The following is an 18213-nucleotide window of genomic DNA, read 5'->3' as shown; positions in this document are numbered from 1 at the left end:
CCCGCAGCGGCCGAGCTGGGCAGAGTCGCAGGACCCCGCGCTGTCCATCAGCGCCGCCCGCGTTGGGAGCTCCGCAAACCGCAGCTCCATGATGTCGGTGCCGCAGGTCCAGCACTCCGGGCTCCAGACGGCGATCCCCGGTAAGGCATCGCCAGCCCCGCGATGTATCAGCGCTGTCCCGCCGCTGCTGGAGCTCTGGTCGCAGGAAAGTCCACGCTAATCCAGTAGGTAGGCCGCTGGTGGTGGGGGGGGGCGAGGACGCGACTCGAATAAAAGTTGCGTCTTCACCAAGAAGCGGCTGAAGGACGGTATCCCCCGCACCGTACCCTCTTCCCCCACATAAAAACACAAAAAAAACCACAAAAAAAAACACACTTTTACATAACTAAATAAACAAAACAGCCTACCAAGCTGCACATCTTTGGAACACCAAAGGAAACTGGTGCATCTACATGAGGCAGGGAGTACTTGTAAACTTCACATAGACAGCACTCGAGGTCAGGATTGAATACAGCTGTGAGGCAACAGCTCTATCAGATGCACCACTGTGCTGCCTTATTCTTGTTGCGGCAGTATCACTCAGGAACATGGTCATTCTGTAGGTGGAGGCAGCTGGCACCAGCGCCACTGGAAGTACAACTGGATACTGGAATCTTGAACAAAACACAAAGTGTTGGAGGAACTCAGTGGGCCAGGCAGCATCCGTGGAAGGAAAGGAGAGACGAGAATTCAGGTCAGAACCTTTCTTCCGAGTCTGACCAAGTTGGCATATTGAGTTAATCCCATTTACCTGCATTTGGCACTGAGCCCTTTAAACCCTTCTAATCCATATATCTATCCAAATATCTATTGCAAGTCTTAATTGTATCTGCTTCCATAGATTCAACCAGCAGTTCATTCCAGATATGTACTACTGTTTGAGTGAAAGTATTGCCCCTGAGGTTTCTCTTTAATCTCTCCCCTCACATATTAAGTCTGTGCCTCCCTAGTTTCAGAATCAACAGTTCCCTTCATCCTGGGAAAATAGCTGTGAGCATTCTCCTTGTGATGTGATGTTGTACACCTCAATAAGGTTACCCCTCAGCATCCTACGCTCCAAAGAAAAATGTCCCAGCCTATCCAACATCTCCCTATAACTCTAGCCCAGAAGTCCAGGTAACATTCTGGTGGCACAGTTAAGGATAAAGGGAGGTCTCATTATCAGAGCAGTTATGACAGAAGCAGAAGAGCTAGAAGAATGCAATGCAAGAAGCAGGTGAGAGAAAGCATGATTGAGATAGCTCTGGGAGTCTGTAGTTTGTAATAAATGTTGGTCACTAATCTATCACCTGACTTGTAAACAGAGAAATCCAGAAGGAAAGTGAAGTGTCAGATTGAGACAGAAATAGACCATGGGAGGTAGTAGATAGTGTGCGGGTGATCAATGTGAACTCAGTGGGCTGAAGGGCCTGTTTCCATGTTGTATCTCTAAACTAAACTACAAAAACTCTTGAAACTTAGCACATCTAGAGGGGAGCAGCTTGCTTGACTCACACCTCAACCACTGCCCTAATCATTCACTTCCTCTGCCAGCAGTGTGGAACAGCTGAAGAATATGCCATCTACAAAATAAAATGCTGTTACTCATCTGGGCTACATGACTGCATATCCCAAGCCGGACCTTTAATGCCAACCAGGACAAGATGAAATTTAGAAAAAAATTAAAAAGTTGAAAATAGTATGAGACAAAATTCCAGTTTTACGGTCAAAGTGTGAAAGTGAGCATTACGTTTTGGGACGTTAAGCCCCTGTCCCACTTACGTGTCCTTGGCACACTAATTACACAACCTCGTGGTCGCGTTGAAGCCCGACCATCCCGCGAAGGCCGCGCGCGACTTAATGCATCCGCACAGTCGTCTGGAGCACGTGACGTCATTTGAAGGTGGACACAAAATGCAGGAGTAACTTAGTGGGATCGGCAGCATCACTGGAGAGAAGCAATGGGTGACATTTTGGGTCGAGACCCTTCTTCAGTCTGAAAGAAGGGTCTTGACCCGAAACATCACCCATTCCTTCTCTCCAGAGATGCTGCCGATCCCGCTGAGTTACTCCTGCAATTTGTGTCTATCTCCAATCGTCTTGGCCCCGCTCTAGGAGTAGGAGTGGGGGCGGATCCGGACCGCAACGGTCGTGAGTCTCAGGCCGAGATCAACGATCGTTTGCCTGCTTCTGCTGCTGTTGGATCTGAGACGTTGTGTCACGCCAGGGTCTTGGGCCTGTCCCACATTGGCCGTCAGATACGCGACAGGCCGGTGACGCGCGAAGATTTAGTTTGCTACAAAATTTCAGAGTGCCGCGCGATACTGCGCACAACTCCATACCCCTCCACGCTTCTCAGTGGGACCAGCCCCGCGCGGCCACACGATGCCTGTGCACCTCAATGCGACGATGACACGTAAGTGGGACAGGGCCTTTAGTGTTCTGTAGGTAAACAATAGATTTGTTATTGGAGATTTGCCATTGAAAATCTTTTGCACTTCCAAATTGGCCTTGAAGACGTAGCATGCTTATCACGTAACTGTACTCAAACATCAAATTATGGCATTTGCTTTTCAGGTTAAGAAAATCACAAGCAGAAGTTGGGCAAACATCCAGCAAAGAAAATGGAACTTGCGGTCAAACACATGAAAAGACACAGGATGGTCACAATAACAATGTGCTTGAATCTGTTTGCACAACTATTCCTAGCTAATCCACCCGAGTTAGTCTGAGCCAGCCAAGAACTCAAAAGATATCTGTATTATAGTGTGCATTATTTCAGTGCATGCCTTGTGGTTTAAGTATCCTTCTCTTCACAAGAAAGCAACTCAGAGGATTCATTATTTGAAAGAAACGACTGGAGAAGTCCATTGTCTACATTTATGCAACGGACTGGAAAAGAGTGAACATATTGGCAGGACAACAGCCTTACACAGAAGACAACAACATTGATAATAGATACAAAATGCTGGAGTAACTCAGTGAGACAGGCAGCATCTCTGGAGAGAAGGAATGGGAGACGTTTCGAGTCGAGACCCTTCTTCAGACTCAACCTCAACCCCGAAAAGTCACCCGTTCCTTCTCTCCAGAGATGCTGTCTGTCCCGTTGAGTTACTCCAGCATTTTGTGTCTATCTTCAGTTTAAACCAGCATCTGCAGTTCCTTCATACACACAACAAACATTGATAACCCATCTTTAAACCATTTTGAAAATAATTTCTCACATTGATTCCTATCAAGTCACTAAAATTGTTTTAAGTGCAGGCAACCCATCTAAACCCTGAGAATTTATACATTTTATGCCGGGTGGCACCATCAACGATGGCAGCCTTGCCAATGGTCTGTCTATCTTGTTGTCTTTTGTGTTATTTTTAGTGTGTTTTAAAAAGTTTGTGTTAATGTTCTCTGGTTTGTTTTGTGTGGGGGGTGGGGGAAGGGAGTCGGGGGAAACTTTTTTTCAATCTCTTACCTTGCTGGAGATGCGATTGTTTTCCGGATCGTATCTCTGGTCGCTCTGCGGCCTAACATCATGGAGTTGGCGACCTTGCTCGAGACTGACTTTGAACCCCACTGTGGTCCCTTGACTGGGATCGACGCTCCAACCGCGGCCTGCGGATTTCACCATCGAGGAGCTCGCAGTCTCGGGTAGAGACCGATGTTGGGAAGCTCCAAGCCACAGGAGGTTTGACTAGCCTCAACCCGAGGTCTGATCACCCGGTGCGGGGGAGCTGTGATCTCTCTGATGCGGGAGCTTGATCGCCCCGATGAGGAGGGCCCGACCGCCGGCTACGGGAGCCAAGATCACCTAGACAGCAGAAGGCTCGAGGCCTATGACCGCCGGAGAACAAAGAAGGGAAGAGATTGAACTTTTCTTTGCCTTCCATCACAATGAGGAATGTGGGGTAGTCGGAAGTATGATTATGATTATGATCTCCTTGTCTTAAAAATATGCACAGTATTGAACCATGCCCACAGAAAGATTATGTTCTAGTGTGTGGTCTCCCTGATGCTTTAACTATGTTATACCTTTGGCCTGATGGAAATTCTTCTTAGTTACCTGGATTACCATATTATATGTCTATATATGTACAATTTTCATGAGTCAGGAAAGAACCTGTGTTGTTAAATCATTAAAATGTAAAGTGCTCCTTTTTGTTAATAATGAACCTTTTGTTCCGAATAACTTCTGTCTTAATATAAATGTAATCGTCTGTGTTAATGCCCAGCCCAGTATGTGGTATGTCTGTTTTTAAGTTAATTGACACTGACATTTTAAATAGTCTGGTTTTGTACAGATTGAGAACTGTACGTACAATAATTATAATTTTAGATGTATTGACAATAATTCATGCTGGTTAATGGCTATTCCTTGACATTTTACAAACCTGTTGTTGTCAGAGACGATATGAATACAGAAATAACATTTATAATGAACAAATTAAGTTAACGCTAGGGTAACTTATACTTAATTTTTTTGCTCCCTTTGCCATCACTTCGATGCTTACAACTGCCAAATAGATAGTGATCGGTTTGCTATGCCCACTCTATCACCTGTAATTTGTCTTTACTGTTGCCATTAATTCACCAAGAGATGCTACCTAATGCGGGATACTGATAAAATTAATGCATTATTTATGCCGTGTAAAAAACTTGTAAAATGCCTAATTTTGAGCAGCGCAAACTACTTTCATATCATTAATGCAAACACTTTGCATGAACTGAGTGGGGATTTAAACTGTGACCACTTACTTAACATCGGCCAGGATAATGTTAGAGGATTTGGAAGGAACTATCATGAAAGTTATGTTGTTATTTCAAAAGTGACAATAGCATTAAATCATGATTGAATAATGTTTATAGTTTTTGATACCTGTTTCTATTTTTTATATATATATATATATATATAGTTTGTAGCTCTCCATTCAAATAGATATTATTTTACATTTACGGAGAGAAAAAGGTGGGATTATCTTAGTTGGTGCATCTTGACTGCCATGGACGAGATGGACCGAAGGGCCTATTTCTGTTGTGTGACTATCTATGACTAAACAGATCTGCGCTGAGCCCATGACACAATTCACAATGCAGCACCATTACATAGGAAATGAGCTGTCAAAAATTACAATGGAGCTGAAGACTGGTAAATCACAAAAAAATGTTGTCAATTTATAAACACATTTTGTGCATAATACATTCACAATATGACCCTGACCTCGGGTGCTGTCTATTAAGAGTTTATATGTTCTCCCTGTGGGTTTTCCCTGGGTGCTCTGGTTTCCTCCCAGACTCCAAAGACGTTCAGGATTGTAAGTTAATTGGCTGCAGTAAAATTGTAAATTGTCCCAAGTGTGTAAGATAGTGCTAGTGTATGGGATGATCGCTGGTAGGTGTCGACTCCGTGGGCTGAAGGGCCTCTTACCACACTGTCTCTAAAGTCTAAAGCATTGGTCTAATGCTGAGTTGAATTTCCTTTAGCCTTCCTAGCTGATTCTCTGATCCAAATGCCTACATCCTACAACTAGCCCCTGATCACCAACCTGCAACCGCTCACTCCCTCTATCCCTGATGCCCAACAGCATCCTCCTATGCAAATGTTCCACTTGGCTGGACAAGATTTTCCAGGACCGTTTCCTTGATCATTGTTACTTTTTTGCATATCTTTAATTCATTTGTTCTATCTCTCTCTATATAGCAATGTTACAAAATTTTGAGATTTTAAAAATCAAGTCTGCAATTTATCCCATCAGATAAAGCATAAAAATAAGTTTAATTTGACACCTAATTCACTTTCATATCTTCAGTATTAAAAAAGTTATGGCCATTTTCATACTCAAAATTAGCATCTTGTTCCCTATTGATTTTCCATTGACTTAACACAAAAGCTGTGATCGAGGACAATCTAAATTTATCTAAACAATCATAACTTTATTAAAAATTAAGAGAACTGAATGAAATTTTCAGTTATTATAGATTGAAGCATTTTGAAACAAATATTAAACAATCTTACTTGGATGACCTGAAATTAAAGCATATAATTAGTTAGTTACCCAATTGTAGCTAATTCCAAAATTCAATTACTAGATCTAAACATCTATCCATTTCTTAAGGAAAGATTAACATTTTTAAATAGCCTAAGTGTCCAAAGAACATTCACACAAGAATTCACAATAAAACATGATTTTTAAATCTCATTGACATTAATTTATAGGCCAAATGGAAGGAATTTAGTGTTCAATTGCTGTAAATTAATGCCCATTTAAATCAGCTTTCGAGTGGGATCCTGTGGAACTCTGTTGAATGCGCTGGTTTGGAACATTCCCATTGCGGTGGATTTGTACCCCATATGCCCAGAAAAATACAGCGGGATTTAATGGGCCCCCAAATTAGCTACTCGCAACATAACATTTTGTATAAAGGGATCTTAAGAAGCGCTTTTTAATGTAAAAATAAACAACCTTCCTTCCGTTGTCCCCTGCATGAGATCCGTCCCGTTGTCGGCGGTCACGGGTTTAGAGGATGATTTTTAACCTACTATAACAATTATATTAACCAATTAAGTTTAAAAATAGCTGCAGCGAACGAACCTCGCAGCGATTTTTCGTCAGCAACTAAGTAGGCTGAACAACCTCGATTTGAATAGCCGAGAGAAAATCGTGTTTTAAACCCGCCCCCCTCTCAAAGGCGCCAAAATCGCGCACACGGGCAGCGACAGATCTGCAGCGCCGCTGAAGGTAGGTTTTGCAACATACCTACTCTATATCCATCTATAACACTTGTTTCCCCATCCCCTGACTCGCAGTTAGAAGAAGGGTCTCAACCTGAAACATCACTTATTCCTTTTCTCCAGAGATGCTGCCTAACCCGCTGAGTCACTCCAGCGTTTTGTCTATATCTAAGATTTTCCAGGAGGTTGGTTGCAGCTTACAACAGGGCCATGAACAGCCCTGGACTTAGTCACTGCTTGATGTTAACGTATTCTTAACTAGCAGGCACCAATACGATATAGGATCTCCCCTAACAAGGTTTGTGGCCGAGTACCTAGGGAGCTTCAAGCCCCATGAAACAAGTGATTCAAAAGCATTCCCTCTTTCTTTTCTATGTAGCATTTCATACTGACTCCCAGCCAGAAAAATATCAGTCAAGCATGAACATGGAAAGAGTGAAACTGCAGCAGCAATCACTTGTTGCATTGAAATGGATTTTACCATGGCCAAATTATACAGATTGAGGCCACATGAGATTTAAGCACAAAAAATTCCAGAACATGAACTGAATCCACAACAAAGCAGGACATTTTGAGAGGAGGTATGAATGGGCAGGCACTCAGGAGGTGGGTTTGTTGGCTGCATATTATATTGGTGCTTCCAGTCCTCATTAATCTGGGTGAGAAATTCTACGACACAGTGTGACATTCCTATATGTTTAAGAAGGAACTGCAGATGCTGGAAAATCGAAGGTAGACAAAAGTGCTGGAGAAACTCAGCGGGTGCGGCAGCATCTATGGAGTGGAGGAAATAGGCAACATTTTGGGCCGAAACCCGTCTGAATCCGTTTCCTTTCCTTTCTCCATAGATGCTGCCGCACCCGCTGAGTTTCTCCAGCACTTGTGACATTCCTATATGTTGTGCAATTAAATTTATTCTAAGATTCCGTCTCTCAGTGAGCGGGTCTTCCGTGTGAACACAGCAGATTTTGGAAATTCCATTTAAGGTGCCTCATGTTTAATGATAACTAATGCGCCTCATGATAAGTATCCGGTGCACGAATGGTGTCATGCACATGATTTTCTACTACAAGTGGATGATATGTGAATGGTGGGTGTCTCAGCTGAAGAAGTGGGTCCAACCTCGACACTAACAGCAAGGAAAGATATGTCACCCAGCACCATTTTGTCTACAAAAAAAACACTGATTACATCTGAATAAAATAAATTGAACACTGTGCAAAACATTGGAGACAATAATGAACCAATTAGTTTACCTCTGGTGTCAGGATAGATCATTGGATATTAGCACAAAGATAGAATTAAAACAATCAAGAAACAGGAAGTACAATAGCTAATACACATTTTACAAGGGGACATTGTCAAAACCATCGTTTTGAATTATTTGCCAAAATAACTAGTAAAAATGTTTATGCGGCCAGTCCAGCATATTTGGATTTTCAAAAGGTCTTCAAACAAGTATTGTATGGTAAACTCAAGAACATGATCAAGAATTTGGATGGCACCAAAAAAATTAAGATAGTGATTAATAGTAAGATTAAACGAGAACTTACCAGTTTGAAGTTTGATCTTTATTTTATGAGGAGTAACGTTGAGGGAATACGTGAAGAACCCCGCTAGGACGCATGCGTGTCATTCTTCAAAGCAGCGGTGTGGAATCACAGATAACTATAATGACTAAACATAGTAAGATTAGAGAGAGATACCAGTTGAGTATATGATCAAGGGTGGGAGCGGAGGGCACGTATTCCCTCAACGTTACACCTCATAAAATAAAGATCAAACTTCAAACTGGTAAGTTCTCGTTTAATCTTACTATTTTACTTCGGAGTCACGTGAGTGACTATGTGAAGATTTCAAAGCTCTGTGATTTCATGCCGTGGACGAGTCCATGACACACATCTGCCTTGGTATAGGGGAGAAATATTTTCGACATCCATACGGTATGTGGATGCAACAAACAATTTTATTAACAAAATAAATCATAAAACCCCGAATATTGATGGGGACAAATTATATTACAGAACTTAATATAGGTTTTGAAAAAGTTTCAGTTTCCTCCACTGGTTTATTATAAAATTTACGGAAAGTTCCTTCTGATGACCATCCTGCCGTTTTGAGGATCTGATCCAATGGAACATCCAACTTGTATGCTGCCGACGTAGCTGCAGCCCTGGTGGAGTGAGATTTAAAACAATTAGTATCTATACCTGCTTTAGTAAGTACTTGTTTTATCCATTTGGAAATGGTCTGTTTTGTTATTCGTTTATGAGGCTGTCTGTGGCTAATGAGCAGTGCCTGTTCTGTGCCTTTGATGGTTTTGGTTTGTTTAATGTACTCTTTGAGATGTGTTACCACACACAGTCGCTCATCTGCAGGGTAGTTATTGAAAATCACTTTTTGGCCTGCCGATCCCTGTCTGTTCTGTTTTACCAGTTCCTGGATGTAAAAATGTAAATTTTCCTGCGAACTGGTCATGGTATCTAGCCTCAATTTGTGTAGGGAGTGCGCCCTTTGTGCTGTGACCAATGCCATCAGCATGACCGTTTTTAAGGTCAAAGTCTGTAATGACAGTCTAGTGGCTGGAGTCCAGTTTCTTAGTAGATTCAGAACGATGCCAACATCCCATATATGGGAATATCTGGCCTTAGGAGGGTTAGCATTGAATATGCCCCTCATGAGCTTGGCTACCAAAGGGTGTGACCCCACAGGCTGTCGTTCCGTTTCTCTCCAGAGGTAGGTAGACAGGGCACTTCTGGCACAGTTGATGGCGCTGTACGTAAGTCGCTCGTCATGGTGTAAATTTACCAGAAATTCCAATACCGGTTGAATGTTTGTAGGTCTGTGGATAATGTTGTTCTGGTTGCAATACCTGTGCCATTTTCTGATATATACTAGGTATTGATTTTTTGTTGACTCTCGCTGGGTTCCAGCGATCATGTTCATAGCTCTCGTTGTTAAGCCCAGGTGTAATAAAGGAGCTTTCAGATTCTACAAACCAAAACGTTAATGTGACGGTGACAAGGATGACTTGTCCTAGTTGCTGGATTTACCAGTAGATCCGGTCTGTGTTGAATGGTGATGTGAGGTTCTAATATGATCTCCTGTACCAATGGGAACCATGGTTGGTTAGGCCAATCGGGTACTATTAAGATACCAGACGCAGAGTCTTGTCTTATCTTACTTAGTACCCGACTGATGAGGCAGAAGGGAGGGAATGCATAAAAGAACAATTTCCCCCAATGCAGCGAAAAAGCATCTGTAGCTGCTGCCCCAGGGTCTGGTTCCCATGATACATATTTTGGCACTTGGTGGTTAAGCCTGGATGCGAATAGATCGACATCTGGTGTTCCGTATCGTGCTGTAATTTCAGCAAAAAGTTTTTTGTCCAACATCCATTCGATGTTCTCATTGAATTTGCGTGACCTGGTGTCTGCCACTAAGTTTTGTCTACCTGGTAAGTAGGTAGCTGATATCCAAATTCCTCTGTGGATACACCATTGCCAGATCTTGTTTGCCAGATTGTCACATGATGTCGATTTGTTTCCACCCATGTGGTTGATGTATGCTACCACAGTGGTGTTATCAATTTGTAATCTTATATGCTGGTGAGATAACCCTAAGCAATATGACTTAAGGCCGTGAAAAGCTCCCAACATTTCTAAGTAATTTATGCCCAAAGTGTGTAGTGATGATGACTCCTGTTCATTCCATCTCCCACCACAGCTGGTGATGGAATCCGTGGCACCCCATCCGAGAGCACTAGCATCCGTTTGTAGTGTGATAGACGGATTGCTGATAATGATTGGATTGGAACAATGCCTCATGTTTTCTTTCCACCATTGTAGTTCTAGTATGGCTTCTTTTGGTAGTTCCATAGGTCTATCAAAATGACCTCCATTGTTTTTTAGAGCTGTTATTTTTGCCCTTTGTAAATTCTGATAATATAAGGGTCCGAATTGTGCAGATGGAAAAGCTGCTATTATCTTGCCAATCATTCTTGCCACCTGTCTAATAGATGGTTTTCTTGTGTCAATGATTTTGCCGCAATCCTCCTCGAAGGCTATTGCTTTGTCTTGTGGCAAAGCCACTGACATAAGAACTGAGTTAATGGTAAATCCCAAGAAATCCATTGTTGTTGAAGGTTTCAATTTTGATTTAATTGGATGGATAATGAATCCTAGGCTTTCAAATAATTGTATAGTGGCTGTTATTGTTAATTCTGCTTGTTTTACCCTTTTGCCTAATATAAGTATATCATCCAAGTAAGCCATCACAATGTGTTTATGTTCACGTAGGAAAGCTAAGGCTGGTTTTAATATTTTGGTAAATAACCTAGGTGCAGAAGTAAGACCATTTGGTAGTGCTCTGTATTGCCAGAGTTGATCCATCCAATTAAATTTCAAATAACGTCTGTGGTCACCTGTTATGGGTACTGAATAGTAAGCATCTTTTAAATCAATGCTTGCCATATAGTAACCTTTGGAGATTAATAGTTTAGCAGTAGCAAAGGTTTCCATTTTGAAATGAATATATTTTACAAAAACATTCAAATTACTCAAATCTATGATGATGCGGCAACCACCATCTTTCTTATGTTTAATAAAAATGTTGGACACGAATTCTAAAGGTTCGTGTTGGGTTTGTTCAATTATCCCCAGTTTATGGAGTCTCTGCAGTTCAGCATGTGCTTTTGCTTTATCTTCGCCGTTAAGCCTGAACACACTGTTCGGTACATGCTGGACTGGAGGATTACGTGGTTGTAAGAACTCTATCGTATATCCCTGGATACTGCTTAGGATATAAGTATCTGATGTCAACTTATACCATGCATCCAGAAAAAAGTGTAATCTGCCACCAACACCCATGCTATCGTTAATAAGTAAGGGACCAGACCCACCTACCTCTATGGTTACCAGTGGTCTTATTTCTTCCCTTGTCCCCGAGGACGTTGAGGCCCCGGTGTCTTGATTTGTGTTGTAGATGGGTGCATCTTCCACGAGGGCCGGCCTGGGCCATGTCCTAAAAAAGACCGCTGTTGGATTGGTCTTGCCCTCGACTGTTCTCCGGAGAAGTCCTTGCGACCCATGAGTGCATAGGGGTGGTATTTCTGGGGGTAGCGTTTGGTAGCTTTTATAATTCCCAGGGCTTTGGATTCTTCGTCCAAATCTTTTACCTGTTTTGGTAGGTCCCCTCCAAACAGGTAAGTATTTTCGGTGGTTGTTTCTGTTCCGCATAATCCCGCAAATTTTGGGTCTAGTACCGGCTGTATACTCTTCTTTCTGATATTATTCAGTTCATATTGGGTATTGCAGAAGAGGGCGAGGGCATCTTTGTGGTGTTGACTCATATCTTCCTCATCCAGGGTTCGTGTGAATGCCGTTATCCCTGCGGTGAGGGTTTTAAGTACTTTTTGTAGTAAGACATCCCTGGTCCTGATGCTTGCTCCTACATGCTTCCAAATACATGCGTTCACGGTTGGGACATTAAGGGATTTACAGTTTCCAGGTTGCAAGTGACGCCCCATGGTGTCAATTAGGGCTTGTCCCTGTAGCTGGTTCAGGGACATGTAATTAACACTTGCCGCTAACCTGGCTGGTAAATCATCCCCTGTGAGTTCTGGCTTCGCGAACTGAGCCACCATTTCAAGTAAGTTGCCACTTACCCCTTGCACTGAGTTGTCCATCAGTTCCTGTTCAGGGTCAGTCCAAATCTGCCCGCTATGCTGTCCTGGGAGGCAATAGACGCTGGATACAGCCCTGAATAAGGTACTGCAGAGGGGCTGAATGTCTGCCCAGTAGAGCCAGACCCCCTCTGGAGTATTGCCTCCATCAGCCGCTCCATTTTTGTCCAGTGCTCTCGGGCACCTGGCTCTTGCGGCTTGTCCTGGACCAGCTGCCGCTCCAACGCGGTACAGAGCTTTCGAGCACTGCCCGCTCGCGGTCGCTGGTCCCGCAGCTCAAACGCGTTCCAGTGATCTCGGTCACTGGTCGCTTGCTGCTCCTCCAATTCCTTCAGCCCCACAGGTGCCTGAGCGAAGGTGGCGTGGGGCTGTTCGAAATCCGAGTCGTCCGAAAGAACGGCTCGGTCGGTTTTGCGTTTAGCCTTTCCACCCGCCGGTGGTGAGGCTAACTTCGGCACAGGTGCTCCCGACAATGGAGACAGCCCTGCCGTCTGCCGCTGCTGGCTGCCCGTTCCTGCACGGCTCTCCCCCGCCAGCTTTTTTGCAGCTTTGGTCCGTCTTCTGTCCATCCTAGAGGTAAGAAAAACGTAGATCTTTTACCTGTCTTCGCTGGTTTTATACACCAGCCCTTTAGGAGGAACGTCCTTCCTCCATCGAAATGACTCGTGCAATGTGTGTAGCGTAATGACACGCATGCGTCCTAGCGGGGTTCTTCACGTAGTCACTAACGTGACTCCGAAGTAAAATTCATAATTTGGCACTGAAGAGGAATGGATAAGCTATTCATCCTTTGGACAATCGTCAGCTGACCAACAACCTGAATGAGTTCTACTGCAGGTTTGACAAGCAGAAACGTAACCCTGGTACCCACTCCACAACCAACACAGAGAGACCCCAGTCTGCAAAGACTGGACCCTTCTACACCCACTCCTCCCCAATTACCACTTCACACCTACTTAAAGCAAGACTCCAGTCTGAAAAGACTGGACCCTTTCCCCATTCGGATTCATTCTGTAATGCCTTCAACAGAAAGCATTGTTCTACATTTACACAAATCTCCATTTTCGGACTTCAAAATCAGGAGCATAATGTCAATACCTGTAGTCAGCACCAAACTGGGTTGTATGTAAATACTGTGACAATAGACAAGGAATGTGTGCAACTAAAACACTGAATTTCAAATAAATTCTGTCAAAGCGTATGGTTACTAAATGTCTGATTGAGGAGCAACAGAATAGAGGTACAATTCATTTCACTAAATGAAGCAACAGATTTCAAATATCATAATTGACCTGTGATTCATTAAGAAAAATGTAGAATAGAAAAATGAGGGAAGATTAAGTATTGGGAACAAACTCACAGGACTGGAAGATCACAGCAGTTAGGGCAACATCTGTGACCTGAATATAGACAAGTGATGTTTCAGGTCAGGACTGCTCTTCAGTCTGAAAAATGGTCTTGACCCAAGAATTGGAGATATGTTCAATTAATTGTTTTCATTAATATTCACTGTGAAGTACACTGCAAATATCCCCTGGAATATCAGAGAAGTTAATTTAAAACAATATGGAGGTAAAAAAATAAATCACAAGAAATAAAGTATAAAAGAAATTTTGAGGGCTGGCAATTATTTCTCAAAGTTGTTGCAAAAATCTTTTGAATTTTCTCCACAGCTTCTTCAGGATTCTGAAATCCTATATGACCTGAAGACCAGAACTGTGTGAGGTACCTGTCCATTCCCCCCACAGATGCAGCCTGATCCATTGAGTCACTCCAACACTTTGTGTTTTGCGCAAGGTTCCAGCATCTGCAGTTCCTAATGTATCAAATTATTGGTTTAATCGAACCTCACACAGTTTTGAAATTTCTTTCATACTTTATTTCCTGTGCTTTTTTTTTTCACGTGCATCCACGCTGTTTAAAATTAACCTCTCTGATATCCCAGGGATATTTGTAGCGTACTTCACAGTGAATAGTAATGAAAAGAATTGATTGAATAAATATACCATTTTTTTCTTCTTGTTATTAATTCACCAGGTATTAATGGGTCAGGCAGCATCTTTGGGGAAAAAGAATAGGAGACGTTTCGGATTTAGACCCTTCTTCAGACTGAGTTTTTTCTGGTTTAGTTTAGAGATACAGCACGGTAACATTCCCCTCGGACCACCGGGTCCACAGTGACCAGCGATCCCCGCACATTAACTCAACCCTATACACACTAGGGACAATTTTACATTTATTCATTTGCAGCATCTTATTGTACATTTACACCAGCATCTGCAGTTTCTTCCTGCACATCTGTCACTCTGCTGCATGCTGGACGACATAGCACAGTATTGGAGGCCCAATCATTTGAGTGGGGATTCCTGACCTGGGAATTTTAATAAAGAATAAAGGTCTTTTTTTATCAACATTTTATTGAATCTTGGTGTTTTTAATTATTACATCGGTAATTTACATGTAACATTCAATTTCTTATTTTTTCGTATTTTTAATTTATAAAATACATAGCAGTCTTAATAATTGAATATCAAAAACAGTCAAACAATTAAAAAAGCCGAAGATAGGCACAAAAAGCTGGAGTAACTCAGCAGGTCAGACAGCATCTCTGGAGTAAAGGAATAGGCGACGTTTTGGGTCGAGACCCTTCTTCAGACTGAGAGACAGGGGAAAGGGAAACAAGAGATACTGAATAGACGGTGATAGAGAGACATATAGAACAAATGAATATAAGATCTGCAAAAAAGTAACAAGGATAAAGGTGTAGAGTCGGAGAGCAGGAGGAATCACTGGGGGAGCAGCAAGAGAGGATTTTGCAGAACTCTCGTTAGAGAGAGGAGGAGAAGTTCTTCGAAGGAGGCATACCTTGAGGAGATTTCGCAGTGGAGTAGCCAAAATGATTAGGAAGGAAAAGTTTTAGGAAGACGCTGGTTTAAACTGAAGATGAACACAAAAAGCTTGAGTTTTGACAGGTCAGGTTCAAGCACCAGCCTTTCCTCTTGTCAAATATCAACAGCAGGTTCCAGGACAGGGCCTCACATGGCACTGTTGAGGCTGACCTCACTCTACCTCCTGTGTGCTCCAGGTAGCTTGTTTAGTGTTCTGCGTCAGCCTAGATAAGAGATCGGGGGTTGAGCAATAGTTTGATTGGCTTTCTGTGTCAGCCCAGATAAGTGTGGAGTTTTGGGGACCATTAGCACCAGGCAATATCCAGCTAGATTCAAAAACAAGGCTTGAATAAAGGTTTATACTCTGCTCAACCCCAGAATTCTGGGGTTAAAACTAATTATTGCTGTATACATGTTCATAAGTTATTGGAGCAGAATTAGGTTATTCGGCCCATTAGGTCTACTCTGTCATCCAATCATGGCTGATCTATATTACCCTCTCAAACCCATTCTCCTGCCTTCTCCCCATAACCCGATAACCGTACTAAAGCAGGAATCTGTCAATCTCTGCCTTAAAAATATCCATTGTCGGCCTCCACAGACTTCTATGGCAATGAATTCCACAGATTCACCACCCTCTGACTAAAGAAATTCCTCATCTCCTTTCGAAAGTTGTCACTTTATTCTGAGGCTATGCCCTCTTGATCTAGACTCTCCCACAATAGATCATGTATTCATTGCAAAAAGAAGGGTGAGCTTTAATTTCCTGTTACCAGTGTTAATTATAGTAGATACTAGACTTAGTGGGTCATGTTGGGTCCCAGCATCATATGGGAGGGCTCGTCCCCCAACGCAATATTCCACCTCTCCACCAAATCCAATATTGGTGGCCAATCAGGGGGGGGGGGGGCGCTTTCTGGAGCGCTAGTATGGGTGTTGTAGTATGGACATTGTGGGCCGAATGGATTATTGGGCTGGCGGCTCAGTCACTCAAGCCTGTTGTGCTGGCAGCTCACTCACCCACGGCTGGTGGGCTGGCAGTGGACTCCTGGCTATTCCTTGAAAATCCATTTCAAGCAGGGTGCAAGGCCTCCAAATTCAAGTGCAGTTTCTTACCACTTCAAGCAGGGTGTAAGGCTACCAAGTTCAAGTGCAGTTTCATACCATTGCAAGCAGGGTGCAAGGCCACTAATGACAGCGAGTCATGCCTCTCCCTCCTCCATCTTGCAGAGTCTGAGCCACGCCCACACTTCTGGGTTTTATAGTCCCCCCCCCCCCCCCTCCCACCAGAAGGGGCGTGGCCTTCATGGCGTGATTGACAGGAGAGAGAATCTCAACATTTTTAAACACTAATAACTTTTACTTTTCATCAATGGGAAAAATCCTCGGCACCTGATGAGCGGAGGGGGACTCTGAGTAAGATGGCCAAAAATCACAGCCGTACGTGGTAGAGTTTTTTCTAAAATCAATATAAAGCGCAAACAGGAAGTGATCAAGATTAGACGTTTAATTATATAGAAGGCAAGGCAATTTTAATTAGGCAAGGCAACTTTAATTAGGTGACACAGCTTTAGCATTTCCAAACCAAAGGCAACACAGCTTTAGCATTTCCAAACCAAAGGCAACTTAGCTTTAGCATTTCCAAACCAATGGCAACACTGGTGAGAGCGGTGAGGGCTTGGGTCGGGCACGGGGCTTGTTCTCGCGGAGACCCAGGACCGTTGGAGACAGCGGTGGAGGGTCAGAGCGGTGAGGGCTTGGGTCGGGCACGGGGCTTGTTCTCGCGGAGACCCAGGACCGTTGGAGACAGCGGTGGAGGGTCAGAGCGGTGAGGGCTTGGGTCGGGCACGGGGCTTGTTCTCGCGGAGACCCAGGACCGTTGGAGACAGCGGTGGAGGGTCAGAGCGGTGAGGGCTTGGGTCGGGCACGGGGCTTGTTCTCGCGGAGACCCAGGACCGTTGGAGACAGCGGTGGAGGGTCAGAGCGGTGAGGGCTTGGGTCGGGCACGGGGCTTGTTCTCGCGGAGACCCAGGACCGTTGGAGACAGCGGTGGAGGGTCAGAGCGGTGAGGGCTTGGGTCGGGCACGGGGCTTGTTCTCGCGGAGACCCAGGACCGTTGGAGACAGCGGTGGAGGGTCAGAGCGGTGAGGGCTTGGGTCGGGCACGGGGCTTGTTCTCGCGGAGACCCAGGACCGTTGGAGACAGCGGTGGAGGGTCAGAGCGGTGAGGGCTTGGGTCGGGCACGGGGCTTGTTCTCGCGGAGACCCAGGACCGTTGGAGACAGCGGTGGAGGGTCAGAGCGGTGAGGGCTTGGGTCGGGCACGGGGCTTGTTCTCGCGGAGACCCAGGACCGTTGGAGACAGCGGTGGAGGGTCAGAGCGGTGAGGGCTTGGGTCGGGCACGGGGCTTGTTCTCGCGGAGACCCAGGACCGTTGGAGACAGCGGTGGAGGGTCAGAGCGGTGAGGGCTTGGGTCGGGCACGGGGCTTGTTCTCGCGGAGACCCAGGACCGTTGGAGACAGCGGTGGAGGGTCAGAGCGGTGAGGGCTTGGGTCGGGCACGGGGCTTGTTCTCGCGGAGACCCAGGACCGTTGGAGACAGCGGTGGAGGGTCAGAGCGGTGAGGGCTTGGGTCGGGCACGGGGCTTGTTCTCGCGGAGACCCAGGACCGTTGGAGACAGCGGTGGAGGGTCAGAGCGGTGAGGGCTTGGGTCGGGCACGGGGCTTGTTCTCGCGGAGACCCAGGACCGTTGGAGACAGCGGTGGAGGGTCAGAGCGGTGAGGGCTTGGGTCGGGCACGGGGCTTGTTCTCGCGGAGACCCAGGACCGTTGGAGACAGCGGTGGAGGGTCGGAGCGGTGAGGGCTTGGGTCGGGCACGGGGCTTGTTCTCGCGGAGACCCA

General features: G+C 44.7%; 1 protein-coding gene across 1 annotated transcript in view; it reads left to right on the top strand.

Annotated features, from left to right (window-relative positions):
- The window catches only part of stk32b (serine/threonine kinase 32B), a 278391-nt gene extending 275356 nt beyond the window's left edge, over positions 1-3035 (top strand). The window contains exon 13 of the mRNA XM_033021253.1: positions 2596-3035. Within this exon, the coding sequence (XP_032877144.1) occupies positions 2596-2731 (136 nt within the window). The 3' untranslated portion in view covers positions 2732-3035. The remainder of the gene's footprint in view (positions 1-2595) is intronic.
- The last annotated feature ends 15178 nt before the right edge of the window (positions 3036-18213 follow it).

This window comes from Amblyraja radiata, chromosome 1 (assembly GCF_010909765.2).
Source record: "Amblyraja radiata isolate CabotCenter1 chromosome 1, sAmbRad1.1.pri, whole genome shotgun sequence".
NCBI classification, from domain to species: domain Eukaryota; kingdom Metazoa; phylum Chordata; class Chondrichthyes; order Rajiformes; family Rajidae; genus Amblyraja; species Amblyraja radiata.
This window is presented reverse-complemented; position numbering and strand designations above follow the sequence as displayed.